Source organism: Otolemur garnettii, unplaced genomic scaffold (assembly GCF_000181295.1).
Source record: "Otolemur garnettii isolate 467f Iridium unplaced genomic scaffold, OtoGar3 scaffold00263, whole genome shotgun sequence".
NCBI lineage: Eukaryota > Metazoa > Chordata > Mammalia > Primates > Galagidae > Otolemur > Otolemur garnettii.
Window position 1 is genome coordinate 279067 of NW_003852658.1, and position 17976 is coordinate 297042.

At 50.6% G+C, this 17976-nt stretch overlaps 2 protein-coding genes across 5 annotated transcripts in view; both read left to right on the plus strand.

Annotated features, from left to right (window-relative positions):
- DVL3 (dishevelled segment polarity protein 3) overlaps positions 1 to 3237 on the plus strand; it is a 17108-nt gene extending 13871 nt beyond the window's left edge. For both annotated transcript variants that reach the window (XM_003802843.2, XM_012813411.1), the window contains exons 14-15: positions 2301 to 2516; positions 2618 to 3237. In XM_003802843.2, coding sequence (XP_003802891.1) covers positions 2301 to 2516; positions 2618 to 3054 — 653 coding nt within the window. In that variant the 3' untranslated portion in view covers positions 3055 to 3237. The remainder of the gene's footprint in view (positions 1 to 2300; positions 2517 to 2617) is intronic.
- Positions 3238 to 6722: 3485 nt separating this feature from the next.
- On the plus strand, positions 6723 to 16215 carry AP2M1 (adaptor related protein complex 2 mu 1 subunit). 3 transcript variants are annotated; one of them, XM_023508666.1, is made up of 13 exons: positions 6789 to 6866; positions 7162 to 7227; positions 8857 to 8973; positions 11058 to 11323; positions 12348 to 12430; positions 12796 to 12801; positions 13000 to 13135; positions 13237 to 13378; positions 13831 to 13950; positions 14049 to 14184; positions 14295 to 14392; positions 14834 to 14945; positions 15608 to 16214. In XM_023508666.1, exons 3-13 carry the CDS (start codon positions 8900 to 8902, stop codon positions 15740 to 15742), a joined length of 1308 nt encoding a protein of 435 aa, XP_023364434.1. In that variant the 5' UTR covers positions 6789 to 6866; positions 7162 to 7227; positions 8857 to 8899; the 3' UTR covers positions 15743 to 16214. The 3 variants fall into 3 exon arrangements, with proteins under 3 accessions (XP_003802895.1, XP_023364434.1, XP_012668866.1); XM_003802847.2 differs by lacking the exon at positions 7162 to 7227 and having other exon boundaries at positions 6723 to 6866; positions 15608 to 16215; XM_012813412.2 differs by lacking the exon at positions 7162 to 7227 and having other exon boundaries at positions 6794 to 6875.
- The last annotated feature ends 1761 nt before the right edge of the window (positions 16216 to 17976 follow it).

Consider the following 17976-nt stretch of genomic DNA (forward strand, 5'->3'; position numbering starts at 1 on the left):
TTTTAATTGTTGGGGATTCATTGAGAGTACAAAGAACCAGGTTATACTGATTGCATTTGTTAGGTAAAGTCCCTCTTATAATTATGTCCGGCTGCTATTTGTTTCTAAAACATCATCTTGCTTTCTTACTCAATTCTCACAACATCCCCAGAGGCCACCTCAGGAGGATACTGACAGAACAGGCCTTTTCCTTCTCACTGGTCAAGGAAGGTCTCCTCAGCTAGGAATATGTCAGGCTTAGAGGGGACACAGTCACTCCCATCAGGACAATAGTCTGGAGGCTCTTTGAACATGAGCTGATGGGCACTACTTTTTACCTCCCCCATCCCACCCCCCATGTAGCAGCTGGCTTCTTGACAGGTTGATAGCTTATCTGGCAGGCTCCACAGGTTGCCTTGGAGCTCTGCCTCCTGACTGTTCCCCGGGAAAGCTGGGATGAGGGAAAGTTTCATCTATATTGGGCAGGTGGCCCCTGGGATAATTACTGCTCTCTTGGAGCTCTGGGACATGGTATAGATGGCATGTGAACAGGGGGTATGCCAGGCAGGAACTTAGTCCTAGTAGCCCCTTATATTCCCTTCAAGGTAGTTCCAACATTGATGGGGCCAGCCTTGCCCTTAAGGAATATATAATTTCCCCAGGAGTAATTACAGTTACGAAATAAGTCATAGTAATGGAGTGAGACAGTGCTGTAAAGAGCCAGGCCTGGCTGGGAATGGGGCAAAGAACACAGAGGAGGCACCTACATTGTTTTTTCTTTCTGGTCTGATCCCCCCTACCCCATAGCACCAGGGACATATAATCAGGGCCAAGGAGCTGCTATATGGGGAGGTCCTGAAAGGCCCTGTGTTCATACTGGGCTTTTAATGAGTTGTGTGTTTTTTTTAGTTCTTAGGAGAGGGGGCGGGGGACAAAGGGCAAAATTTCACCTGAATTTCCCCAAACTGCTCCCTGCTCCTAATTAATGCCTCCACCTGGGAATGTTAAGGCAAAAGTAAGCAATTCTTAGCTTCTGTTCTGGCTACAGTTTATTTTATTATTATTTTATTATTTTTATTTTTTTTGCAATTTTTGGCCAGGGCTGGGTTTGAACCCACCACCTCCAGCATATGAGGCCGGTGCCCTACTCCTTTGAGCCATAGGTGCTGCCCCTGGCTACAGTTTAGATTGACCTCAGCCTGGTCATTTAACCTCTTTGGACTTCACTTTTCTATATATATATTTTTTTCTTTTTTTTTAGATTGAGATTGAGTCTCACTATGTCACCCTTGGTAGAGTGCTGTGGCGTCACAGCTCACAGCAACCTCTAACTCTTGGGCTTATGTGATTCTCTTGCCTTAGCCTCCCAAGTAGCTGGGACTACAGGCGCCTTCCACAGCCCCCAGCTATTTTTTGGTTGCCGTTGTCATTGTTGTTTAGCAGGCCCAGGTCGGGCTCGAACCCTCCAGCCTCCGTGTATGTGGCTGGTGCCCTACCCACTGAGCTACAGGCACCAAGCCTGGACTTCACTTTTCTTATCTGAAAAAATGTGACAGATGTCTTCTTCTTAAAGATGGGGTAACATTTGTAGGAGATAGTGCCTCGTACTGTGCTTAATGGACAATAGGTAGGAAGTACCTGGTGGGATCTGCTGTTTCAGCCTTCTATGTTTGCTGGCTTCCCACCCTCTGAGTGAACAGAAGAGAAAATGGCTTTTTTTTTTTTTGAGACAGAGCCTCAAGCTGTCGCCCTGAGTAGAGTGCCATGGCATTACAGTTCACAGCAAGCTCCAACTCTTAGGCTCAAACAATTTTCTTGCCTCTGCCTCCCAAGTAGCTGGCACTACAGCCCGCCACAATGCCCAGCTATTTTTTGGTTGCAGGCATGGTTGTTTGGCAGGCTGGGCTGGATTTGAACCTGCCAGCTCAGGTGTATGTGGCTGGCACCTTAGCCACTTGAGCCACAGGCACCCAGCCGAAAATGGCTCTTCTTCCAGCCCACTGAGGAGGGAGGAGAAAATGCCAAAAGCTTGGGGGCCTCCAGGGTATTAGAAATTGGGTGTCTAGATTTGGCTAAGAATCTAAAATAGTGACTAAAGGCCTTCCTGAAGAGGGGGGCCTCCCAGGGCTGTCTCTGGTGGTGGTAGAGGGTTCTGCAGAAAGGGTGAGCTGTCTGGCCTGTGTCTCCTCTCATTCTGGCCAGAAATTACCACAGTTGCTATTATCCAAGGCCTGGCCACCCACCTTAGGCTGGGGGATCTCTACTGATCAGGGGTGTACTGCAAGGGATGGACCTAGCTCATTCAGCCCTTCCTTTCACAGATATGGCCAACCTGTCCCTCCATGACCATGATGGCTCCAGTGGTGCCTCTGACCAGGATACACTGGCTCCTTTGCCACACCCTGGAGCTGCCCCTTGGCCCATGGCTTTTCCTTACCAATACCCGCCCCCCCCACACCCCTACAACCCTCACCCCGGCTTCCCAGAGCTGGGCTACAGCTACGGTGGGGGCAGTGCCAGCAGTCAGCACAGTGAAGGTAAGGTGGAGGGGGCAGTAAAGGGAGGACACGGGGTGAGGCCCAGGCTTCCTCCTCAACCTCTGAGCATCCGCCCCCCGGGCCCTGCTTATCTGGTACAGGCAGTCGGAGCAGTGGCTCCAATCGCAGCGGCAGTGATCGGAGGAAGGAGAAGGATGCGAAGGCTGGGGACTCCAAGTCAGGCGGCAGCGGCAGTGAATCGGACCACACAACACGCAGCAGCCTGCGGGGGCCGCGGGAGCGGGCGCCAAGTGAGCGCTCAGGCCCAGCCGCCAGCGAGCACAGCCACCGCAGCCACCACTCACTGGCCAGCAGCCTGCGCAGCCACCACACACACCCTAGCTACGGCCCTCCTGGAGTGCCCCCTCTCTACGGCCCCCCCATGCTGATGATGCCCCCACCGCCCGCAGCCATGGGGCCCCCAGGAGCCCCTCCGGGCCGCGACCTGGCCTCGGTGCCCCCGGAACTGACCGCCAGCAGACAGTCCTTCCGCATGGCCATGGGAAACCCCAGTGAGTTTTTTGTGGATGTCATGTGAGCAAGGTCCCTGCCCCACTGCCATCCCAACCCCACCCTCGGCCGCGTTCCTCCTCTTGTCTCCATCCGTCCGTCAGTCTTTTTTACTTTGTTTGGTACCTGAAAGGGAAATAAATGGAACTAAATCCAGGTGCGCTAACTGCTCGCCGAGCGCAGAGGGGGTACCGATTGGCCTTGCAGCCCCTAACCTGCCTCTGGCCCCAGTTTGTTACCTCTGCCCACTAACTGCTGCGTGGGATTTACCTGGATCCTTCATGTGCCTGGGACCAGACTTAGTGGTGCTGCCCCTTACTCCCTTCTGCTCCCTTTGGGAGGTGACCCCAGCAGTGTCTTTAGGAGCATGTTCACTTCATATCCCCTTCTTTTCACCCTCAGTTCCCTTTCACCATTCGTTCAGTTACACCATCCCTCTATTAACCCACCCCTCTGGCATGTATTCAGATCTCTAGACTGCCCCCAATACTGACACCAAAAAATATTTGCTTCATCTGCCCCTTCTAACGTTCTTCCTGCCTGTTGCCTCAGTCCTGCATCTTAGAGCTGTAGTCACCTCCAGTAGCCACACTGCCTGTGCTCAGCTTGGATCAGAAGCCCAGAGGGTCCCCTCCATTGCCTGAGCAGCCAGTGGCTTCCCTGGGGCATCTCTGCTCTACTCCCACCCCATGCCCGCCCTGTGTGCTGGCTTCTTCAGACCCCTAACCCTACTAACCAGTAGGCTCATCTCACCTCTGGGCCTGAAACATTTCTTTTCTTTCTTTTTTCCTCCCCAAATTTTCCCTGGGCCTGGAGCAGCCAAGAATTTCGGGCTGTTTGACTTTCTGTGAGCCCCCAGCGAGGGGAGGCCCAGCCTCCGAGGAGACAAGGAACCCTGCTTCAGCAGCCCCTCAGGGCTCCCCAAGGATGTCCAGCCCCCACACTCACACTTCAACACATTGAGTCACTAGACTTCTGGAGAGGGCCCAGATTCACCCATGCATGAGAGACTCTATTCTTTTCAGAGAGTGTGTGTCTCTGCTCTTTCCCTCTCTCTCTGTCTCTCTCTTTTTGTCTCATTCTCTCACTCTTACTCACATAAGCATGCGCACACGCACACACAGATGCCTATGCAAGTTTGCTTAAGCCTCAGGGCAGGCCCCTGCCCAGAGGGCTGGATCCTCTGTCTACCAAGTTGTGGGGCTGGTCCCCTGACTGCCTCCTCCTCTTTCTTTTAGCCCTCAAACCTCCCACACATCCTCAGCATCTTCCTACCTGGATAAAGCCCATAAGCTGGGTCTCAGGCTGAGCTCAGCAGAGGACTCTGCAGGTGACTGACAGGCCACTCTCATCCTCTACCCTCCTCCACACACACATTTCCCTGTTTTCACATTTACCATGACAACCCCAGAGCAAGGACACAGGAGTCCACAGGCCAGTTGAGGTTGGACAGAGGACTTCCAGACTGATAAGAGTGCCAAGTTTTCTTATTTTTTACCTTATTATCTACTTTAAACAAATAATGACTTTCTCTTTATGCCTCTGCTATAAATTCTTCTGGCTCATCCAGTCTCTCAAGCTTTCAGGGCTGGGGTGTCAAGAGTCAGATGAAGTCCTTAGCTCCAAGCTTTGGGGTAAACTGAGATGGGGCATTTTGGCATTCATTCATTTAACAGTACATCTGGGGTTTTAGCGAGCAGAGAGAGGGCTGTGTTGGAAGTGTGACTCAGTCTTGCCTGCCTTCTGGGAGCTCTGGGTTTGGTCCCAGCCCAGGCCATTGCTTCCAACCACCATTATAGGGCTGTTTCCTGTACTTCTTCCTCTGACCCTATCTTGAGAATTTCTCCACTATTGCTCATGCCATCAGTGTTGGTGCTTCCATTGTTCCATCTTTGGACCACGTCTCTGTTCCTCTCTATTCCAAAACATTCTGATGTCCTCAATTGCTGCTGATATGCTGATGATTCCCAAATATATAGCTGCAACCATAACTTCTCCCAATCTTTAGATTTATATTTTTACTACTTACTAGACATCTCCATGGATGTGTCCATATGGACTTGTGTGTTCTAATCAAGTGTGTTCATCCTGAATTCCAATCCTGGTACCTTCATCGCAACCTCCAAAGGCTTACCAGCTAGAAACATTTATGGGTTTAAATTTCTTCCCATATTTTACACATCAGCATATCATATCCATTCCATTCCAACAATCTTTTTTTGGATTTGGCCCTTCCTCTCCCCTCTGTCTCTACTTTAATTCAACAGAGCATGGGATTTGAAGTCAGCTTGTTCTTCATTTGAATTCCAGCTCCACAATTTTTTGGTTGTGTGATAAGAGAGTCATTTAGCCTCTCTGAGCCTCGGTTCTCTTGTATGTAAAATGATGATAATAAAACCTACCTCACAGGGTTGTTGTGAGGATTCAAATTAGATATTGTACGAAAGTGCCTAGCACAGTGCCAGGCACACAGTAGAGTAGGTGCTCAATAAATGGTAGCTATTATTAATATCATCATCATTATTATTTACTCTAAATAGGTGGCAGTTTAGGGTGTGTTTGAAAGATAAAGCTTTTACAAAAATAGGAGTGAAACCTTGAGTGCTGGTCTGAAGATTAAGAAGTGTCTATATTCAGTCACTCAGTGGCTTCAGGTAATGATCACAGTTTGAGGGAAACCAGATCTTCCTCCTGCTACATGCTGACTTCTAGCAGGAGGCTGCAAAGGACAGTAAGGTTCACAACCAGATTTGCCCTGTCTTGCCCTTCCTCCTGTGACAGGCTCAATCCTGCTCAAGGAAGGGAGCAAGATATCTCTTATCTACAGAAAGAGAAGAGCCAACAGATTTTCTTCTGATTCTCCAAGAAAGGTGGGCCTTTCATATTTGAGGGTTGGCTCTGTCTCCTCCACTCAGCTTGGATATGAAGATTAATTCTGTTTATCAGAGAGGGAATCTCAAATTCTATGTCCAACTAAACTCAGTTCTCTAAATATTTTCTAAGCAATATAGATACCTGTGACTAGAAGGTGCACACAGTCACATAGGTATAGCTGAGGAGAATGTCAGCACATCATTAAAAGCTTTAGCTGGCCTGGAGGAAGAGTTCATAGTCATGGGTGCGTTCGTGAAAAACGTAATTTCTACCTAACCCTTTGCCTTCTCCCTCCCTGCTCCTCTCCCTAGGAAAGAGGGTCTTAATCCCTAGGAAAAGGCTCTGTGTGGAACAAATACATGAGAAAAGCTTGGAGCAATCAGAGATTGTATTAGAAGGCAGTAAATTCAACACAAACACTTCTGCTGCCAAGTTGTGTTTGTGTGTAGAGAGGACATCTAGTCCTCGGACTCTGGTGACAGAAAAGGCCTATAGCAATCCAAGGCTTAACAGATGGGCTTCAGCAAATGGCATTAATCCTCTGAGGCGCTCTGAAACTGATCTAGAACAGAAGAGATCGCAGAGACTACAATCCCCAGAATGCTCAGCGAGGAGAACTTAAGTGAGCGCGGCAGCGTCTGCTGGGATGTGTGTTTCGGGCGAGTTAGGGGGAGGCCTCGCTTATCCCCGCCCAAGGCGGAAGGGGCTTCTCCAAGGCATTCGGTAGTTGTAGTTTTGCCAAACTTAGTTTAAATTTGTAAGGGAGCAGGCTAAGGCTGAGAGTCCTGACGGGATTTGTAGTCTACGCGGGGGGTGGGGTGGGGCGCGCACGCGCAGCTGGGGCAGGGGCGGGGCCGCGGCACTGCGGTGAAAGCCTAGGCAGCGGGCAGGCGAGCCGGGGGCGGGCGGACATCTTGAGATCTGGAGAGTGGCCGGGCTGGCCGCGCAGGGGGTCGCGGACGCCAGGTGAGCTGGGTATGTGGCTTTATAGGGTGGGGGCGGACGCCACGGATCCCCTGCCTGTCCGCCCAGCTTTGCCTCTCCCTGCACTGCGCCGGGTGGAAAGCTGCCCCCACCCGGGAGTGGCCTCAGCCTTCAGACCCGGGAAGGAGCTGACGGCGGGGCGGGGGCTCCTGGGGCGCGGCTGCAGACGGGCGGGGAGCAGCACCCTCCATTTGACCCGCTGGGCGCCTCTGGTGACAAGGAGACCTACTTGAATCCTCCCAGAGGAAGGACTCCTTGCGGGGGTTCTCTTCCCTAGGATCGTGACAACCTCTCAAGCCCCTCGGCTCCTCCTCGGCACAAGGACAATTACCCCATGTCCTAGGTCAGTGGCACAGCCTTCTGCTGCCTGCTTGGCCTGGGACCGGTCTCACACTGTGCGGCGCCCCCTCCTCTCAGGTGGCACCCCGTGGCTTTTCTTTCTTAGAACTGTCACAGTCCCCGCACCCCGTTACTATCTTTTTTTCACGATGTTGTCTTTCTAAGGACGAAAAGCCCACCACCCACTCATGGGTCTGCACTTGAACCCGAAAGCAGGCTCCATCTCCCCAGCTTTCCCTTATTCACCACTGTCAATCTCTCCTTGTGGGTTATTTCTCAAAGCCCTGACCTTTGCCATACTGGAAACACTTTCCTTTAGGTGCCCCCACCAGCCCTGTTTGCTGCTGTGGGCTCACCTGTGTATACTGCCTGGCTGTGGCTGCCAGTCTCTTCCTTTAACTAAATGTTCCATTCCTGTCTAGGGCCCCAACTTTGGTCCTCTGGTGCCTTGAGCTACCTACCACTTGATACCTGTGGACTTGGTTCTTTGCCCTGGGTTCAACCTCCATTTTGCATCCTCTCTGCCACCCCCTTTGGGTCTGAGGTATGGGATGTGTCCACCACCTGGAGAAACCTCTCAGTGGTCTGGGAGACTTTACCAGCCACAGTAAAAGTCTGCTGAACTCCCTGTGAAATTAATACCAGGGCTAATCCAGGAAATCTAGAACCAAATTAACCACTTTTCTCAAACAGTCTAAATTAATTTGACCCAAATAATGTGGATAATTCAGGCATTCTGACATCCCTGACCCTTGCTTATAAGCACTCAGGCCAGAAATAAGTTACATGGTGGATCTGAAATCACAATTTCAGCTGGAACGATCTCTTAATTTTTTTAAACTGCCCCCCCCCCCATTTTTATTTCATTCCAAGGTTTTTTGCAAAGAGTCAGAAATAACTGTAATAAGCAGGGTCATTGAAGTGTGTTGTGCCCGTGCTGACCTTTTTCCTCTACTCTTTGCCTCTTTATCTGACTGCCTGGAAGAGGTTGAAGCCACATTCCTGGGTCCAGGTCAAGGCCTAAGGCCTTCCTCTCCTTCTCCTTCCCCTACCCTGCACACCCTTTCCTGGAATGTTTAGACTTCTGTGAATTAGCGTGCCAGAGGTTCAGACCGTACTTCTTCCTCAGAAGGATAGTGGACTCTGAGAAACTGGATGCTCTAAAGGGGGCCCCAGACCTGAACTAGCTGGAATAATTCCTGCCACCAATCTTGCAGCCCTGGGGCGAGTGGGCGGGCTTGGAGGCCTGCAGGCCTGCAGGCCTTCTCAGTGACTCACTGGCTGGAGCCTGAGTAAGAGTGAACAGGAGGGGGCCAGAAAAGGATCTTTGCTGAGCTCAGCACTACTGTGAAGAAGGAGCTGGGGCTACTTTCTGGCTCAGCCCCAGAAAAGGGAGAGTCAAAATGGCCTTAGAATCCTGGGTCTAAGAGTCTCTCTCCCATTTATTTCTCCATCCAGTTTGGGATAAACAGGAACTAGAGCCTGACTGACGGGAGGGGCATGTGAGGGAGGGCTGCAGGGTCACTTGCTAGAGGATTGAATCAGGAAAAAGCACCAGTGACCTGCAGAGCCCCACAGGGGACATTGGCAGGGATTCTGAGGTCTTCCCTTATCCTGCCCCTGCCTGTCCTAGGTCTGTTCTCAGAGCGATGGGCTGCGGAGACTGAACTGCCGCCATGATTGGAGGCTTATTCATCTATAATCACAAGGGGGAGGTACTCATCTCCCGGGTCTACCGAGATGACATCGGGTGAGTTCCTTGGTTAAACTAGCTGTGTCCCACCATGGTGGTGCCCCCAGCCCTAGCATGCAGGATCAGATCTATTCCCACCAAAGGCTTGACTTGGGCCACCCAATGCTTCATGCACCCTAGAAGCTCAGCTAGGATAGCCTGGTTCCCATTAGGTCTGGTGGTATTGGCCTGGCAGCCAGCTTGTTGGCTAGTAGGTAGGACTTACAGAATGGCATGGTCCCCACAGCCTTAAGAACTCCTGCCCTTCCTGTCCTGTTTCCCTTAGTTACAATCCTGGTGGCTGGAGATGAGCGCTTTTGCCCAGGCAGGTTGATTCCTCTGAGGAAGAGGGAGCTCTGTCTCTAGTGGGTGGAGTTAGTGGCCAGGTTTGATCTGTCTCAGCTATGCTCTTGGAAGTTCTTGAGAGCTTCACTGGATTTTCTTGAAAACCTTTCCAGGCTGTTTAATCCTCTCCCACTGCCATACTCTGGAATCAGACTGCTGACTCAGCTCTTTTCAGTTCTTCTAGGTTATTTCTGGAAGAGAGGTTGTATGTAAGCTTAAGGCAATCTCCAGGTTATTGAGGGAAGGACAGGGCAGGGAGGCCATTCTGCCTTTTCTGGCCTGTCAGAGTGGACCCAGAACAGCTTCATGTCCTGGACCCCACAGACCTTAACAAGGAACCACAGCCTTCTCAATTCTGCCCCATCCTGTACATTGATCTTTTCTGACTGAGGGGATGTATCCTAGCCTCAGCAGCTCTAATGAAATTAGGCTCCTCTGGTTCCTGCTGCCCTGTTTTCTTTTTTCTTCAAAGACCTTGAGATAAGCAGTCACAGAATGGGCCTGTTACAGTGCCTCTTGCTTCCTGGTTCCCTGGCTGATGGGCTGGCTTGGCCTTTGGGGCTGTTTGTCCATTGGCTGGTGGTGCGGCATGAGCTGGAGCTGTGGCAAGGCCTGGCCTGCCTGAACCTGGCTGACTGCATCTCCCAGTCCCTATGCCCCTTCTGCCCTGGATGGACCTGGACAAGCCAAGGCCAGGTCGAACACCACTTTGCCTGTCTTGTCTGCTTCTACTTCATGGTGTATGCCACCTTCCCAGTATGTCATGTGTCTAACCCTCTCTCTTGTTGCTGTCACTCTCCTCTTCTTGCTGGCATCATTTCTCTCATCCCATCTCATTGGCTGCCGTAGCAGTAGGTAAGCGGCCTGTCAAGCTGCTGCCCAGGTACAGGCGGGTGGGGGACCCTGCCCCGCCATCGTTGTTTTCCTTCATTCTTTTTATTCCCTTAACACACCCTAGAGTTGGATCTTGGACAGAAATGGGTAGCGTAACTATAAAGTCCTTTGGTACATCTCCCACAGAAGATTAGAACCGTCTCTGAAATCATGCTGGCTTTGTCTTACTTCTAGAGGAGTCAGCCTTCCTCACTGGTGGGATCGCTAGTGGGAGGACAGAAGAAGCAGCAGGATCTCTTTATGTCTGGAGCTTACTGGGACTCTAGGGAGATGGCAGCTGGGGTATAGCTGGGAAACTGGTGCTAAGCCTGGGAGTCAGGAACATTTATCTCTAAACCTCATGAACCAGGCCAGGCACAGTGTCTGACACCTATAATCCTAGCACTCTGGGAGGCTGAGGCAGGTGGACTACCTGAGCCCAGGAGTTTGAGACCAGCCTGAACAAGAACAAGACCAGTCTTTACTTAAAACAGAAAAGTTAGCCAGGTGTGATGGGCACCTATAGTCCCAACTACTTGGGAAACTGAGGCAAAGAGTGTTTCTTGAGCCCAAGAGTTTGAGGTTGCTGTGAACTGTGAAACTCTGTCTCCTCACGTTATTATGGCTATATCTGTCCTCCTATTATTGCCACTTCCCCATTTTTCATGGTCTTCAGATACCAGCCCAGATAAGGCCGTCTGCCCATGACCCAATGGGAGTCAGAGGAAAGGAACCACCCTAGTAGTTTAGGCATTGGCTTTACAGTTCCTGTCAAACTTCAGCAGTGAAGAGGGTGGGGCTGTTAGTAGCTGTGGTTGACACAGTAGGGAGAGGGGGAGGTTTGCCTGGGCTCTGAGCAGCCCCTGTGTACTCTTTTTCCCCAGGAGAAATGCAGTGGATGCCTTTCGGGTCAACGTTATCCACGCCCGGCAGCAGGTGCGCAGCCCTGTCACCAACATTGCTCGCACCAGCTTTTTTCATGTTAAGCGGTCCAACATCTGGCTGGCAGCAGTCACCAAGCAAAATGTCAACGCTGCCATGGTCTTCGAATTCCTCTATAAGATGTGTGACGTAATGGCTGCCTACTTTGGCAAGATCAGCGAGGAAAACATCAAGAATAATTTTGTGCTCATATATGAGCTGCTGGATGGTGAGGCTGGCAGGGCTGGGCCTAGGGTGGGGATGAATTTGACTGGGCCTGGCCTCAAGGTGGGAGGAGGTCTGAGGCTCCAGTACACTCTGAACTTTTCTTTTCTGAGTGTCTGGTCTCTTGGGCTAGGAGCTCTATACCTGAGAAGGCCAGTTCTCATCCACACCTCAAAGGCTCCTCTGAAGTGGAACACAGAAATAGGCCAGCAGGTGGGGTAGGGGAAGTTTTGGTCTTTCAGGGGGTAGAAACTCTATGGTTTGATAGCTAAGCCTCCTGTATCCATTCCCTTACTTTCATAGTTTGGGACTTAGTTCACTGACCCTCCTCCTAGCTTTACATCTCAACAGCTGCTTCAGAGCCTGGGAGAGGATGAGATATTACAGGCACACTGTTAGTCTCTGTTCCTTTGTAGGGTGTGATACAAATGTAAGTCCTTCTACCTTCCCAACACCTCTATTTTCTAGAAAAATAGAGTTCAGGGCTGCTTGACTTGTCACACACTGGCCACATGACTCTTCTGTTGCTTCCTTTATTAGGAAAAAAAAATCAATCAAACATTTAAAAAAAAAATTTTTTTTTTAAAAGACAGTCTCACTCTGTCATCCTGGTAGAGTTCTGCAGCATCATAGCTCACAGCACCCCAAACTTTCAGGCTCAAGTGGTCCTCTTGTCCTAGCCTCCAAGTAGCTGGGACTGTAGGCACCTGCCACAATGCCCAGCTAGTTTTTCTGTTTTTAGTATGGATAGGATTGCGCTTTGCTCAGGCTCATGAGCTCAAGCAGTCCACTTGCCTCAGCCTCCCAGAGTGCTAGGATTACAGGGTGAGCCACTGTGCCTGGCCTTAATTGTTTTCTTATGAAGCACAAATGACAGAGTAAATGCTACAAAACTGGAGACTTCACTGCAGATGATCCCACATAGTGTTTGGGAGCTGTGCTAGTCAGACATGTTGAGGCCAGTAAAGGGATCAGAACAAAGAATCCTCAGCTTTGTCCATAGGATGATAATTCCCTTCCTTTTACAGAGATCCTGGACTTTGGCTACCCACAGAACTCTGAGACAGGCGCACTGAAGACCTTCATCACACAGCAGGGCATCAAGAGTCAGGTACTCAAATTGTACAGACTACCATCAGGGTGGAGTCTAGCCTGCCTTCATCCCCACTGGCCCCCAAGCCTTGTTTGAGCTGACTCATGATCCCGCCCGTGACAGGAAGTGTTGGCCTGAACCTCCTGCCATGACTACAGGCCTGTTTTGCCCTGTGTGGCCCTCCCACCATAGGAGAGCCAATTCAGCATCTCTTTTACCAGGAATACAGCTCAAGCAGTTTTCTTCTGCGCTGGGAAGAGGGAGGGGTTATGGGTTGCTCTGGAGGCCTGGTGTTCCTCAGGAGGATCTAGGCCTTATAGCCTTTTCCTTTTCTGCTTCCCTTATTGTTTCCTGTGGGTGCCTCGCTGTCCTGCGACCTCCAGCATCAGGTAGGCTATTTGCTCAGCTTCTACTCTTGCAGCTTTGCTCTGTTTTCTCTAGACCCTGCCCTGGGGCTTGTGGGGGAAGATGGGTCACAGGTGGAGATTAGAAGGGAAAGAGATGAGTTTGAAATGGGATGGAGACAGGAGGACGATTGAAAGGGGTGAGGAGTGAGGTCATTGCTGTTTGCCTGTACTCCCATTTAGACAAAAGAAGAGCAATCTCAGATCACCAGCCAGGTGACTGGGCAGATTGGCTGGCGGCGAGAGGGCATCAAGTACCGCAGGAATGAGCTCTTCCTGGATGTGCTAGAAAGTGTGAACCTGCTCATGTCCCCACAGGGTGAGGGCCGTCTCATGGTGAAGCTGGACTGGGGCCAGGGCAGGATCCTAGGCCAGCCTTCCAGACTCAGCTGCCTCCCTGTTTATTTCTTCTATCACCAGGGCAGGTGCTGAGTGCCCATGTGTCAGGCCGGGTGGTGATGAAGAGCTACCTGAGTGGCATGCCTGAGTGCAAGTTTGGGATGAATGACAAGATTGTCATTGAAAAGCAGGGCAAAGGCACAGCAGATGAAACGAGCAAGAGGTACCCGAGGTGGAGAGGGTGGGCCTTGGAAGGCTTAGTGAAGCATGGGGAACCACAAGTTCCTTCTGGACTTCATTTCAAACTCTGTCTTCCCAAAGGTATGCTTGGCTGGTTGCTTTTGACACCAGTGCTAGGGAGACATGAGGGGATTATTCTCAGAGAGCAATCTCCTTCGTTGGGTCCCCAGGATCAAGGCCTTGTGTATACACTGACGGCCCCTGCCAGTGTTCCTGAAACACCTACGTCCCAAGCAGTAGGGCTCTTGGGAGATAATGAGCTTGCACATCTTCCCCTCATCACAAACTCTGGGACAGGGACCTCTGAGGCAGATAGCCACATTCTGCCAGCTTTCCATAGTCTTATAGTGCCAACCTGGGGTGAGGTGGCCTCCCAGCCTGATACTTGCCACTCTCCTGTACTGATGAAAAGACTTCTTTTGCTCTTGTGTGCAGTGGGAAACAATCGATTGCCATTGATGACTGCACCTTCCACCAGTGTGTGCGTCTCAGCAAGTTTGACTCTGAACGTAGCATCAGCTTCATCCCACCAGATGGAGAATTTGAACTCATGAGGTGCCACTGGGGTGTGAGGAGGCAAGGGGTGCTGTTGGCAGAGAGGTGAGGGAGTGGGACAGGCTCTGTAGTGCCAACCTTGCTCCCTGTCCCCAAAGGTATCGCACCACCAAGGACATCATCCTTCCTTTCCGGGTAATCCCGCTAGTGCGGGAAGTGGGACGCACCAAACTAGAGGTCAAAGTGGTCATCAAGTCCAACTTCAAGCCCTCCCTGCTGGCTCAGAAGATTGAGGTGAGGACAAGGGGCTCAGGGAGGAGGAAGAGATTATCAGGGAGGAGGAAGAATAAAGGCAGTTGATGTCAGGACTTGACAGAGCTTCCTGACAGGTGTGTCACTTCTAGGTGAGAATCCCAACCCCACTGAACACAAGCGGGGTGCAGGTGATCTGCATGAAGGGGAAGGCCAAGTACAAGGCCAGCGAGAACGCCATTGTGTGGAAGTGAGTCTTTCCTTCATGGGGCCACAGCAGGGCTCAAAATCCTAAAATGTACCCTCTTTTTACCTTTGTTTTTTGAGTAGGGTGGGAGGGATAAGTGTACCTGTTTGCTTCTCCAGGAGCTTCTGTGTGAGTGTGTACATGCTTGCACTTGATTTCATGCATGTACTTATTTTTCAAGGTGCTTTGGCATTTCTCTACTTGCCCTGTAATGTCTCTGTGAAATAGAGACAGAGCAGAGGATAGCATGCCCAAATATCTAAGCATAAACTACAGCCCACAATGCTAAAGAAGTAATAGACTCAACGGTCCTTGGAAGTGGTTATCAGGGCCCTAACACTTCTGCATGCTTCTGAGCTTTCTTCTGCTTGACATGGGCAACTGCCCTTGAAACACCTCCAACCTGGCCACAGCACTTGCTGCCCATTGCCCCTCTATTCCCAGGATCAAGCGCATGGCGGGCATGAAGGAATCGCAGATCAGTGCAGAGATTGAGCTTCTTCCCACCAATGACAAGAAGAAATGGGCTCGGCCCCCCATTTCCATGAACTTTGAGGTATGGCAGAGGGACCTAGAGCCATGCAGGGGAAGACCTCAGAGATCGTTCAGATCAACCTCTACACCATATAGATGAGGAAATTGAGGGCTAGAAAGGGAAAGTAACTTTAATTCATAGACCATTTCTTCCCCTTTCAAGCCACTTAAGAGAAAGACTATTCACACTGAGGCTATTCACATTGGGAAGAAGTCTTTGATCTCTTGGCTTGTCATAAAACAGTTGTTCTAGAAAAATTTGATTGTTTGAATGCCAGGTAAGACACAAAGTTTACTTAGGCCTGTGGACTGGCTTTGCTTTGTACACATTAGGAGTATAATTTTCTCCACCTCATTTTTAAGTCCATAATATTGAGCAGGATAAATATGTTCTAAGGCAGTTTTTGGTTGCTGTCTCCTGCTGATTAAAGGAATTGATTCAGGTTATCACAGGCAGGGCCTGACTTCAAACCCAACATGATTGCTAGCTATTCTTGGATATACTTCCTCCTTCAGTAACCTTTCAGAGGGCTCCTTACCACTCGAGTTTTCCCCAGCTTCTTTCGGGACCCCAGCCATTCAGACACCTGTTAAGATGAGGTAGTGCAGGGCTATAGAATGTCTCAGAGGAGAGTGGCTATGAGAGGAAGGCCACATTCCTAACTAGAGCTGTCCCTTGCCCAGGTGCCATTCGCACCCTCTGGCCTCAAGGTGCGCTACTTGAAGGTGTTTGAACCGAAGCTGAACTACAGTGACCATGATGTCATCAAATGGGTGCGCTACATTGGTCGCAGTGGCATTTATGAAACTCGCTGCTAGCTGCCTAGTGGCAGCTAGCCCAGCTCCCCACACCTTCCACAGGTCCGAGTATCACCCCTTTCCCTGTCCCCCACCACAGCAGTGTCTCCTACTCCCTCTTGCTTTGCTGCCTTCCCTCTGCACCAGCCCCTGAGTCTAGGTCTGGACCAACCACTGCACAAGCGGGAGTGGTGGAGCAATCCCTGGCTCCCTGGGCAGGGGAGTTCTGAGGCTTCTGCTCTTCTAGCCATCTGTCTATCCTGGCCTACTGCCAGGCTCTGAGTTCTGTGACCAAAGCCAGGTGGGCCCCTTTTCCGTCTCACCCCTGTGGCTGCACCTCTAGAGTGTGAGGGTTGGCTCCCCCTCACCTTTGAGCTCCCCCAAAGGCCAGTAACAGATCCCCAGCCCTCAATCTCTGCTTTGGGATAGTGTCAGCTTCATTTTGTACACGTGTGACTTTGTCCAGTTACAAACCCAATAAACTATAGAGCGGAGTTGTTGACTGTTGATGTGGGAACTACATGGGGAGGGGAACTGGTAAGACTGCTCTCCTAGGATTTTCTTTTTTTTTTTCTTTTTTTTTTTTTGAAACAGTCTCACTCACTTTGTCACCCTGGGTAGAATGCCGTGGCATCATAGATCACAGCAATCTCCAACTCTTGGGCTTCTTGGGCTTAAGCAATTCCCTTGCCTCAGCCTCCTGAGTAGCTGGGACAACAGGCTCCCGCCACAACCCCCAGCTATTTTTCTTGTTGCAGTTGTCATTGTTTAATTGGCCCAGGCCTGGTTCAAACCCACCAGCCTCCAGTGTTTGTGGCTGGCACTGTAACCACTGTGCTATGGGCAGAGCCTAGGATTTTCAAGGTTCTTTGTTTGTCTTCCACCAATTGTTAGGTCTCTCTTGGGCTGTGAAGCCCTTATCTTCTTGAGTCAGCTAAGAAAATAGCTCCCAGGTGGCACCTGTGGCTCAAAAGAGTAAGGCACTGGCCCTGTATGCCAGAGATGGCAGGTTCAAACCCAGCCCTGGCCAAAAACTGTAAAAAAAAAAATAAAAAGAAAAGAAAACAGCTTCCAGGGCAAGGATCACCACAGGGCCCCAGTACCTTGAGGGCAAATTATGAAATGACTTTTCTCCAAGAGAAGTGGTCTTGTTACCCAGGCTGGTCTTGTAAAGTGATACGCCTATCTCAGCCTCCCAAGTAGTAGGACTACTGACATGCACCACTACACCCAACTCTTTCTCTCTTAGGCACATATTTTCTTCTTTTTTGACACAAGAGTCTCACCTGGTTGCCCAGGGTAGAGTGCAGTGGAATCATAGCTCACAGTAACCTCAAACTCCCGGGTTCAAATAATCCTCTTGCCTCAGCCTCCTGAGTAGCAGGGACTATAGGCTCACAATAATATGCCCAGCTATTTTTTCTATTTTTTGTAGAGACCGGGTCTAACTTTTGCTCAGGCTGGTCTCAAATTCCTTCCCGCCTTGGCCTCCCAGAGTGCAGAGATTGTGGGCTTCAGCCACTACCCATGGCCTAGGGTGGTATTTTCTAATTAGCATAGATTAAGCAAGGTTTACATTTGGTCTGGCAGCCATTCTGAGATATTGACCTCTTTTTTTTTTTTTTTTTGGCCGGTGCTGGGTTTAAACTGGCCTCCAGCATATGGGGCCGTCGCCCTACTACTTGAGCCACAGGCCCCCCCCAGATATTGGCCTCTTAATTCCGTCCTTTTCCCTTTCCTTAAGCCTTCCCAAACCTGGGTGGGCAGGCAGCAGTAGCGAATTCCCCCCCCCCCCCCCCAGGGCTCTTCCAAAACTTTTGATACCTCCAGCTCTCCAGAGAATTGCATGGTGAGTTAGTCCCTGAAAGAAATGAGCCATATCCCTGGTCTCTTGGGACAGATAAAAGAGATTTTCCCTTCACCAGTTTCCCTTAGCTTCAGCAGTTCCACACTTCAAAAAATCTACTAGGGCCCAGCACAATGGCTCACGCCTGTAATCCCAGCACTCTGGGAGGCTGAGGCGGGTGGATCACCTGAGTTCATAGGTTCCAGGCCAACCTGAGCTAGAGCCAGATCCCACCCCTACCCCACCCCCTATGTCTAAAAATAGCCTAGCCGGGCTTTGTGGCAGGAGCCTATAGTCCCAGCTCTTTGGGAGGCTGAGGCAAGAGAATTGCTTGAGCCCAAGAGTCTGAGGTTGCTGTAAGCTATGATGCCATAGCACTCTACCAGGGGCAACAAAGCAAGACTCTGTC